At 35.7% G+C, this 12,056-nt stretch overlaps 1 protein-coding gene across 1 annotated transcript in view; it reads left to right on the forward strand.

The window, feature by feature from the left end:
• Positions 1-12,056, forward strand: part of LOC123638760 (cancer-associated gene 1 protein homolog) — a 151,978-nt gene that overhangs the window by 107,392 nt on the left and 32,530 nt on the right. Inside the window, 4 exon segments of the mRNA XM_045552590.1 lie at positions 3,436-3,585; positions 5,410-5,520; positions 7,267-7,347; positions 7,572-7,679. Of these exon segments, the coding sequence (XP_045408546.1) occupies positions 3,436-3,585; positions 5,410-5,520; positions 7,267-7,347; positions 7,572-7,679 (450 nt within the window).

Raw genomic sequence — 12,056 nt, forward strand, 5'->3', positions numbered from 1 at the left:
TCTCAAAGTCAGTGAACCTTTCCTTGTGTTCTCCAATTAATAGGTCTATAACAGCTGCATATTCTTCAAATGATTCACATATATCATTCTGCTCATCAGTGACCTTTGCTAACTGGGGAAAATGTTCATCCAAAATTTCCTGTTGAAGAAGTGTTTTGAAAAAAGATAACCTTTATGAAAATGCTTCAATTTTTTGCCACATATCATATATAGACTTAGTTTTACCTTGAAAAGAAATATTCAAGTCATTTTAATTTAACTTGATATCACACAGAAATGCTGCATTCCTATAGAAATCTTCTCTCAATAATTCACATTGCTGATTCCGTTCTTCATAAAATTTAACTATCTGTTCTTGTAGACAAAAAATTTTGGCTACCACCTGCCCTACAATAGCCAATGCACTTGAGAGTGATATGGCAAATCCACACTGAATACCTCATCATTCAGCTTTAGCATGTTACAAAACTGATGTTGCATTTGCACAAATATAGTTAACAATACTTATAACTTGTTATAAAGTGTCACTTAAAATAGCAGCTTTAGCACAGAGATTTTGCTGATGCAAGATAGAATGAAAAGAAATGAGAGCATCTGGATCTGTTAACACTTCTTTTTATCTGTGCAATAAACCCTTCATGTTTTCCTGTCATGGAAGGTGCACCATCTAGAATACACTCACTAAATTTACCAAATTCAGCCCAACTTTATGACATTTATCTTGAAGGTGGTTGAACATATCTATTCCCCATGTTCTGTTTGCAAGAGTGTCCAAAGTGAGTAACTCTTTGTAGCAAAGAAAATCTTCTGTTATGACCTGAATGAAGTATAAAACCTGTGCTGAGTCAGTAGTATCAGTTGATTTATCCAAAGTGATTGAATAATACATATTTCCTTTTGAAGTATTGCATGAAGTTGTTCTGTTAAGTTGAAGGCTAATTCATGCTGCCAATCAGTTATGGTTCTCCTTGAAAGAGGCAGTTGTTTGTAGTTTGAAACATCGTCAGAGTCTAAGCATGCTACAACTTTGACAATGCATTCTTTCACAGTTTCTTCATCACTGAATGGCTTCTCTTTTTTCCCTCGAGTATATAAAATACTCTATAAGTTGCTTCAATGGCATTATTTCCAGGTCTTATTGCTGCTTGAAAGAATCATCTTTGCTTGTGCTTTTGATCTTTAATTTCTGCAATACAACCTTTCGTGCTTCTCCCTCTAATTTAGAATATTTGTGGTCCTTATGAATGTTATAATGCCAATGAGCATTGAATTTATTTAATGTTGATATTGCAGTACCACAAAGCAAGCAAATCTGTCTTTAGCAGAAACAAGATAACATTGTAATTTCCAATTCTCATTAAAACATCTGTTTTTTTCGTTCGGCATTCTCTTGGTCTTCTTTGACATGATGAGCTGTTAAGCAGACAGAATTTAAAAATAGTGTAGAGCTATGCAACTATTCACAAATTACACTTCAAACAGAAACACAGTGTACCATTGTCAAAAGCTGATAACAGACTGGTGTACTCGATCCCCATAAATTCTTGCCAACCAGCCTCATATGGTAGTGGCTCTAGTCAGGTGGGGGAAGTTAGAACTAAATCATGGGTGTAGCAGCCGTCAATTTAGTGGCTTACTAATGTTCTGATTGTGCCGGTCGATCTAGGAGGATTATTTTGTTGAAACTTATTTTATTCTTTGGTATTTTAAATACATTCATTTTAAAAATAAAATAAAAATATAAAAAACAAAAGTATATTAATAAAAATAAAAGAATTTGTTTTATAAAATTTGGATTTGGTCAAAAGGCTGCACTTAAGGACCTAGAAGGCCACAGGTTCCCCACCCCTGAACTAAATAATACGATTGCATATTTAGTTTACAAGGCAAACAAACCTATATTATATCATATATTATTTAAATTATAAAGCATTTAAAAACAGCATCAGAACCTCATATTGATATGTTTGGAGAGGGTGCAATCTTTTATTATCTGCAGTTGAAAAAGCTTTTTTAGTAGCCAGGAACCTGGAAAAACACATTCTGGAAGTGATAATTTTCAGAACCTGGAGCACACCTATTCTATTTCAGTTTTGTAGGCCTGTGTTAAAGTATGCATAGTAAAATCCTATTAACTTTGACTGCTTAGAAAGAAGGCTAATCTGAACTAGAAAAATGTATAAATTTATTTTTTGTATTTGTTATAATAACTTGAACTGATGTTACCTTGAAGATGTCCTTAGTGGACCCTCTTATGAATTTGTAATCATTATAAGTATTGTTTGCAGTAAAAAAATTCTATTATTTTTAAAGGTTCTTAGGAAAATATTGTTCTCCTAAATGTAAACAATTCTAAGATCTCTCTAAACTCTAAGAAATAAGAATGATCTAAGCCAGTGATTCTCAAGCATGAACATGCATCAAAATCCCCTGAAGGGCTTATTAAAACACAGATTGCTGGGTCCTATCCCAGAGTTTCTGATTCAGTAGGTCTGGGGTGGGGCCTGAGAATGCACATTTCTAGCAAGATCCCAGGTGGTGTTGTTGCCGCTGATCCAAGGACCACACTTTGAGAACCACTGACCTAAGCAAAGATGACCTTAAGTTTAGCTCCTAACCAAATTGTGACAAATTTTAAATTGGTAAGCTCTGAATTGAAGTAGCTTAACTGTACAGAAGTTTAGTATGGTATACAATTTTCTTCTTGAGCTTTCTTTTTAAAAAGTAAAGTTTTTTGTTTTATTTTGACTAATCAATTTCTCTAACACCCCCAAATTCATACTTACTGTGATTACAGATTTGTGTTTCACTAACTGTTGGTCAGTTTTCTCAAAGTACGGCCTAAGAGCATCTGTGAGGTCAAAAGTATTTTCATAGTATTATTAAGACATTATTGACTTTTACACTGTCATTATTTTCTTTTTTTCTTTTTCGCCCTCCTTCTTTCACAAGAGTACAGTGGAGTTTTCCAGAAGCTATGTGACATGATTATGTAAATTGCTCTCATGGCTGATGGAATGTGTGAAGCAAATATGAAAATCCAGCTATCTTCAATTAAGCCAGCATTTAAAAATACTTGCAAAAATATTTTCATTAATTTTTTGTTTTAGAAATTGTGGCATTGTTTAAAAAATTGTTCTTTAAATTTATACATAATGGATGTATTATTATTTAAATGACTTAGAAAAAAGATATTTTAAAATATTCTCCATTTTAATTTCTAATATAATAAATATTGATATCTATAACCCACATAAATAAAAGGTTTGGGGTATCTTTAATAATTTTTTAAGAGTATAAAGGGGTCCTGAGATGAAAAAGTTTGAGAATTACCACCTAAAGTTTTTAAGAGTGGTATTTTATTCATCATTTTACTTAAAGGGTATTCTGGGTTCCTCATCTTTATTATGACAAATCTAAATTGTGTACATGTAGGATACAAAGATGATAAATTCTAACCTGTTCCTGAATTGCCCACCTTGTGAAGAAGAGGGCCTGAATTCCCCAGATATGAAGAGAACTTCTCAGCTGGCCTCCAAAATGCACAGTCTTCTGCCTCTGATGGTAGGACTTTTCACATGCCAAGTAATAAAAAAAAAATCAGATTTTTTAGTAGGGGAGGAAAAAATATTAGGACTGGACTAAGAAAAGCAATGCAATAAAGGTGACAGAATTAAGTTGTGGAAGAAAAAAATGGAAGACAAAATAAAGACCCCTAAACCAATGTATCAGCCCTTCTTTTCTCCTACTTTATCCTTCTTGAACATCTGATTCCCACAAGTATAAGATAAAATGTAATAAGGTAAACAATAAAGGCATCAAGTGAACCCCTTCATTTAGTGCTTCTCACATTTCAGGAATGCTTTCTTAGAGCAATAGTCTTGTACTTGTGATTATTGTTTGTTCACATTAATGAGCTCTTAGCCCAATCTAAGATAGAGCTTGAGGTGGGGGCGGAGGGAGGGGAGTATGGAGCTGTGTATATTAGTAGAATGAAAAGTACAGTTCGCGTCAGTTCAAATCCTAGCTTCATCACTTCCTGGCTGTGTGACTTGGTCAAGTAACCTAACCTTTTTCCGCCTTAGTTTCCTCGTCTTTAAGATGGGGAAATGCTGCTGCTGTCCTGGGAGCTTATAAGCACATTTAATGAAGAGAACATATTAAAGGGCATACACTTGATAGGTTCTCAAACTAGCTCTTTCTTCCTCTTCCTCCTATTTTTGTACATTTTTTTTTTTATCTTAAGTGCACTTATCTGAGCCATGATTAGAGGGCATGGGTTTCCAATGTTCTTGATCCAGCACAAATGCTGTTTCTGTTTTATCTTAACTAAAATTTGTTGAACACTAGCATTTATTGAATGCTAGAAACTGGGTTAAGCATTTTATGCAGAGATCACAAAATGGTAGCCCACAGACTATGTCCACCTACTATTTTGTTTTTTAATACTTGAATCTGAATGTGGCACAGATTCTTCTTTGCTACAAACTTTCCACCCCACCTTGCCCCATCAAGCATTTCCTTGTTCACCATATTTGCTTGGATTTCTTCTGACTCCCTGGTGGCTACTGTTCTTTCACAGTCTTACTTGCTGCCTACTGCTTTTCTACCAGATCTTTCAATGATAGATTTTGTCATCAGCCTTCTTAGTAGATCTCATCCCACCCCAAACAAATATTACCTGTTTGCCTATTCTGTGTAAGTAACCCTCCCACTAGAACATAAGGCTTTAAGTTCCGAGACTTGGTATGTAAGTAGGCATGTTAGGGTTTGCCTGGGTTAAACTTGTAACAGACACTCAGCAAGTATTTACTGACTTCCTCACTTTATCCTTGGAGGCATTTAAGTTTACTATGCTGATTTTCATCAAACTGAGAATTAGAATAGTTGAGTTTCTTGTCCAAGTTCTCACATATGGTTAAGTCACACAACTTAGATACAAACCCATGCACTTTTGACCCCTAAGTTATATTGGGAGAAGTACTTTTATTCAGGGTAACTTTGAAATATCTAGAGTCTCAGTATTGTTGAGGATGTCTGATTGTTCTGGTGTTAGGTATAGCAATTTGTTTAAAATTAGGATTTGTAAACTGACTAAGCTGAAGGGGGGATGTATATATGAATATGTAAGCATGCATAGTTATTATAGATGAGTATTAACTTCCCAGCAACTATATTAGTCTGTCTCAATAACAACTTTTGTACAGATGTGATTTAATGGTCTTTGATACTAACCCTTTATTAGATGTCTTCTGATGAGTAATTGAAGAATGAACTTCAATATGAAATTACCTCCTTTGGTTTGGTCACTTATTTTGGAAGGGAGATTTGTTTCATTTATGTTTTTGCTTCTTCCTTTTAGCTTTACTAAAAACCTTTTAATATAGTTTCTCAAACCATTACCCTTAGGACATCACCAATCCTGATGCTGAACATTTAAAAGAGGGTGAGAACGTTAGTGATATAATGCTGCAAAAATTGAAGAGCTTTCATCTTAAAAAGAAAATTTTAGATAAAGAGGTACTATATTTATGTTTCGTCTAAAAATTGTATTATTTTTGGTGAGAAAAATAAAAGATAGTGAAGTGTTAACTCCTCAAGTTTAGGTTCTTTTAAGAATTATTTTTGGGGCCCACATTAGTTTTACTATGCCCCTCATCAAGGAAATATAATGTTCAACATTTGACTTGTTTTACAACTTAAGTCTGTATTAGAAAATCTCATTCATCTACAAAAAAATTGGTATGATTATTTTTTTAATTTTGCATGACACTACTGATTCCTGAAGAATAGTTTACTTTGCCATTCTTACAAACTTCATCACTTGGGACAATGAAAACACTGAAAACAGTTTTATTTCTCAGATGGGAGAAGGGTAAGGCAAAGATTCCTGGAGTTTCTTCAATTACTCTTTTCTTGGGTTGGTGGTACAGAGATTGAAGGGTAAAATTACAACCTGGTGTCTTGGATTATAACAAATTCAGTTCTGTACCACTTCTCTGAATGGACATGTTGGAGGTGTTCTGGGGAATCTTTCTGCCTCTTAGCTAACCTGAAGAAGAAAGGACCAAGGCATAAACACAGTCATGCAGAGAAACTACTGGCCTCCACTTCTGTAAACAGCCATCAAAAATAAGTCCAATTGAGGATCTTGTTATACAAAAATACAATTTCAGATATTTATGTTCTTTTGGTTAATTTTGGTTTAGTTACTGAAATATTGACAGATGATATGATGTCAGCAATTTGATTCAGTGAAGGGGGATGGAGGAGGGAGGGCAGTGGTTGGGGATATAAATGCTATTGGCTATTAGGTGTTAGTTATCAAACCTGAATGATAGTTCCATGGGGGTTCATTAATGTTTTTTCTCTGTTTTAAATATTGGAAAATTTGCATAATAAAGAATAGAACATTTTGTGCAGCACACTTTGCCTCACTAATAACTTAAAGAAGTTTGAATATTGAATATTAAGATTATTATTGTATGAAGGAACAAATGAACAAACAAGAAATGATTATAAATTGCATCCAGACAAAATTGGCTATTTTTTTCTTTTAAAGAAGAACTTTAATAGCCTGACTGTAATAACAATTTTATGTTAGGATAAGATTCTTGGAGACACCTAGACCACTCCCAGTTTGACGATTAGCTGAAGGACTGAGTAGTCCTCACAGCTATGATTTGTGACAGCAAAAGGATGCAAAGCAAAGTCAGCCAGGGGAAAGGCACCTGGGGCATATTCCAGAGGAAATGAGACTCAAGCTTCCAAGAATCTTTGAGGAGTCACTCAGGATGCATTCATCCCTCCAGCAGTGAGTGTGAAGTGTTATCTACCAGTGAGGCTTGCTAGAGACCCAATGCCCAGGGTTTTTATTAGGAGCTGTTCACATAGTCATCCTCTGCCTAGCACATACTGAAGTTCCAGACCCCCTATAAGGAAAGCAGATGCCTAGCTTTAACCAGGTGCTTCGGACAAGCAGGTTAGGCACAACGAGCCATTCATATCAGGGAATGATGGAAACCCTCCTGCAATCCAAGTCTCCAGATGCCAGTCAAGGAGCAGCTTTGCTAGTAGGCCTTTCTTAGCCCAGCTAGTCTTAGGCCTGCTGTGTGAACTCTTTTCCTCACAAGAGCTGTAAAAACAGTTTATCTTTTGGATACCAGAGATTGAACTGCGTGTGGTTTGATGATTTTATTATAAATGTTATAGAATGTAGTTTAATTTCCTCTCCTTCTCTGAAATATAAAATGCTTTTTTTCCTAGATACTGAAACATAAGGACAGAATCATAACCTTTAGAGAGTTAATTGCTAATGAAAAAGCATTTCAGGATCATGTCATTGAGGTAAGTTGAACATTTACTACATACTTTAGCGTAGAAAAATACAGTTCCAGATATTTATGTTCTTTGGGTAAATTTGTTGAAGTCCTTATGGCTCTAAGTTTTATACTTCTATAATTGCAGGCACCAATAATCTCTTTGATTTTTAAACTATTAAAGTATTTATTGTCAAGTATTCCAAAAAGTGTAAAAGTATTGAAAGTGAGCACAAATATATTTAATCTCAGGTCACAGACTTTGATTCAGATGAAGCCAAGAATGTCAGAGATGTACCTATCTTATTGGGAGTCAAACTGGACAAGTACCACAACCTTAATGAGGAGCTTGCTTTCTTGGTAGGAAAGACCTTTTATTGCCTTGCTGTCATCTTCATACACAACATCATTTTATTAACAAGTTTAAGAAGTTATCAACCTTCAAAAAATTTGCTTATTAAAATAGACACACATTGGCATGATGGGAGTATTATCCACCCACAGAAGTCAAAATGGAAGTTTACATTTTTGGGTTTTGAAATTTTAAATATTGTTCCACCTCATTTCTGTTTAGACTAATCAGATTTATTTCTTTCAAAATGCAGCAATAAAAAATATGTGCTATTTTTCATAGTGCCTGAAGCACATTTATATTGTTGCATATGCTACCATAATAGCTTTGTACAACAAACATGATTAAGGGGTGTTTTGGGAAACAGCATTCATAGTTTATTTTATTTTATTTTGTTTTATTTTATTTTATTTTATTTTATTTTTTGAGACAGAGTCTCGCTCTGTTGCCTTGGCTAGAGTGCTGTGGCATCAGTCTAGCTCACAGCAACCTCAAACTCCTGGGCTGAAGCAATCCTACTGCCTCAGCCTCATGAGTAGCTGGGACTACAGGCATGCGCCACCATGCCCGGCTAATTTTTTCTATATTTTTAGTTGTCCAGCTAATTTCTTTGTATTTTTAGTAGAGACGGGGTCTCGCTCTTGCTTAGGCTGGTCTCAAACTGCTGAGCTCAAACAATCCGCCCACCTCGGCCTCCCAGAGTTCTAGGATTACAGGTGTGAGCCACCGCACCTGGCCCATAGTTTACTTTAGATGGCATGTAAACATAAAGGTGGATAAAACAGGAAAAATATATTAGAAGAAAATGAAAATATGGTCTTGCTACCTAGATAGTTATAGAGCAATTTAACAATTCACTAAAATGAAAAATAACTAATGAAAAGTAACTGATTTTTTGGTAGCAGTTAGAGAAGTCTACCATCATAGTTCTAAATTATTAAAAGGCAGCATTCTATACTAAATTCATTATGTACCCATTCATCTTTAAGAGAAAAGAAAAAAATCCAATGATGTGAAGGTTCGAATGTTTTTATTTTCTAATTTATTAATTTTTTCCCATTCAATAAGTAATTATTGACTTTCCACAAAAGGTTGAACAATGCTAGTAACTATGGAGATAGAAAGCTAAATAAAACATAAGCCCTGCTACTAAGGAATCTGGGAAAGAAGATAAAATACGTTAATAACCCTTTACAAGGGGAAAGTTTTTAGAAAAGAGATACAGTGACTGGGATCTAACAGAGTAGATAGTTGTCAGAGGACTGGAGTTCAGAGGAGGGAGAGGTGACTTCTAAGTGGGAGAATCCTAGAAGAAGGCAGCTTTGTGAAGGAGACGGTAGTTGGTCCTGGAAGAACAGTAAAACTTGGGCATAGGGAGATTAGAGGAGAGCACTCAGTACATTCTGTCATTCATTAATAGCATCTGTGCTTCAGGCCCTGGTGATACAGAGATGCCAAGAGTGAACCTTCGTCTTCTCAGCAATGGGAGCTGGAATGGGAACAAGGTCACAAATGACAGAGTGTCGGACACACCATGTCACCTTTAAAACATGCTGCAGGCTTTGCTGCACAAAACCAATCTCACAGAAACCAAGTAACTGATGAGGGAGAGTTCTTCATTGAGTAATGTAAGCTATTAAAAGCAGAAGAAAAGATACACCTGGAAAATTATATTTTGTGTCCATGATTAAAATAAGGAATGTAAGCAGTTATCATAATGGCTACTGAAACCTTCAGGTTCAAGACTGATAAGGAGCTTTTAATGAATGAGTCAGACTAACAAAGACCTGAATCTGCTGGTCAATGCCAAACCTGCTAAAGGTGAGGCAGGCAGACCTGTGCCCCCTGATGTGGTGCAAAGAAAGCCCACGACACCATCTACAACACAGTGCATTCTTGCGAAGAGCACAGAAGCCAAAAGCTTGCTAGACCTCTCTGTCGGTGAACAGGAACTGCAGTGGGCAAAGAAGCATATTAGATGGCACCGTGATGACAAATCCAGAATGTGGGGAATACTAATAAATAAATAATTGACATGAGAAAAGAGGGAGACGGGAATAACTGTTATAGACTAAAAGAGACTAGAGACTTAAAGGGCAAACGACCCAAAGGCAGTGTGTGAAACCCAACAAAACATCTATGAAAATATATTTGTGAGATAATAGTGGAAAATTGAACTCAGTCTGCCTATTACATAATATTAAGAAATATTGTTAATTTGAATAGATGTGATAGTGGTATCATTGTGTTTTTAAAACCCTTTATCAGTGATACATATTGAAAAGTATTTATGAATAAATTAATATGATGACAAGGTTTGCTTTAAAATACTCCAGGAAAACAAAAAGGTGGCAGAGTAGGGTTGGAGAGAGATAAAACAATAATGGAAAGATGTTGATAATTGTTGAAGTTAAGTGATGTATACATGAAGGTTCATTATATTATTCTATCTACTTCTGTATGTGTGAAATTTTCCAAAATAAAAAGGGGATTTTTTTGTTCTTTTTTTTTTTGAAATGCAGAGCGTGGTCCAGAAGGCTCACTCTTCATTCTCTAAGGAGCTCTGGGCCTGGAGGACTTGGTCTGCTGGAATTCAATGTGATGGCTCACCCCTGTCCCAGGGCATTGTTGTGTGCTTCTCTTGGGGTTCTTCTGACCCCTGTCATTGGTTCTTCTTCATGTAGCGATCCTGTGTCTGCTACATTAACCTCCTGCCCTCCTCATCCTGAGACAGGGTCCTTGACTGAAGCTTTGCCTTCTGACTGGCTCTAGCACCCTGGATATTTAACTGTCAAGTGCAAAATGTCTCCTAGTCCTAGAAGACCTTGATAAGGTCTACCAAATTGAGGAATTTGGTCAGAGAGAACAAGGCAAGAGTCCAGTTAACAGTATGGATGTTCACGGTTCAAGTTGGGCTTACAGTAAGTTCCTCCCAGGTCCCAACTTCGGTACAGTAACAATCTTTTTATAAAAATAAGATATTCTCTAACCAGTATTACATAATAGTTAAAATTTCAAAACCAAATGCTATCCTAGAATGTGCTGCCTCAGTAAGGCAATTCATATGTTACATAAAACATTTACCTGATTTATTGTTTTGGTAGCCTTTAAAATTAGCAGTGTGTTTAAAAAAAAAAGAAAATACTTAGAAAGTAGCAAATTCTTTTCATTTTCATATTCATCTTCCATAGTCACAAGAATAGGAAAAGAACAGATGTTAGGCAAAGTAGGAAATTACTGCTCTAGCAAAAATTTTCTAAGTGAACCAAAGAAAACCATTAAGACCTGGTATCTCATAGTCCACCTGAACTATGAAAAATACGTATCAGTTCCTTGATTTGCCACAGTGTTACCTTGATTATACTTTACAGTGTGGGGGCCTCTTTGCAGCTGACTGACCTCCTGAGGAAGAGTGTAGGGTCACTAGAACTTGGATCACACAGGTGGAAGGACTGTCTGGCCAGGCAGACTCTTAGTGCCTCAGTTTCCACAGGAAGATGTCAACCTTACCACCTGTTTTCTCATCCTCTCAAGCATCCTGGGAATTTTATACTAGTCCTTCTGATACTCTGACCCTATTCCTTACCTTCCTGGTTCTGTTTTCTCTGAGTCCTATTCTAAAGCAAGTACAAGAAACAATATTTGTATGACAGACCCTCATCAGAATGTATCATATCAATCTATTTGCTGACCAACTAAGAGTGGTCAAAAGATTATTTAAGAGCTCTTGTATTTCTGAAGGATTATCTATGCAGTTCTTTTTTTCCTCTAGTAGTAATCCTCAATAAAAAAATACACTTTACATCTTGATCAAATATGCACATGCACACACACAGCTGCAACATTGGGTTTTTAAACTCTATTTTGTTCTATTCCATTTTATCTTTTATATTAGTCATAAATTCATTTCATTACTTAATAGAGATACAACTTGAGTCATGTTTATTATCTGAAAGCTGCTTCTTGGAACATACTATCTTGGCCCTCACAGAATTGCTTTTACTGAGTTGTGCTTTTGTGTTATGCCCTTAACAATCTTAGGAAACATCTTATTTGCTCCAGAGAGATTGTTTTTTCACTTAGTGCCACTTGGATGAGAACTTCCTTTAAGGCCTCAGGCCTACTAGGATAAGCTTCTCTTTAGAAACAGGTATCTTTTCATCACATGAATAATGACAACCATGTAGCTGACCAGACTTTTATTTTGTTTTAGCTACCAGGAAGTTTATTACCAAAAATATATGGCATTGTAGTATAGGTCTTGTCTTCAGGTCTGCATGTTGTTCTTTACCTGCTCTGTACATTCTTGTTTAATTTTTTTGTTTCGTTTTGTTTTTTGGGACAGCGTCTTGAATGCCCTGGCTTTGCCATCCAGGCAGGCCACT

Source organism: Lemur catta, chromosome 5 (genome assembly GCF_020740605.2).
Source record: "Lemur catta isolate mLemCat1 chromosome 5, mLemCat1.pri, whole genome shotgun sequence".
Classification (NCBI taxonomy): Eukaryota; Metazoa; Chordata; class Mammalia; order Primates; family Lemuridae; genus Lemur; species Lemur catta.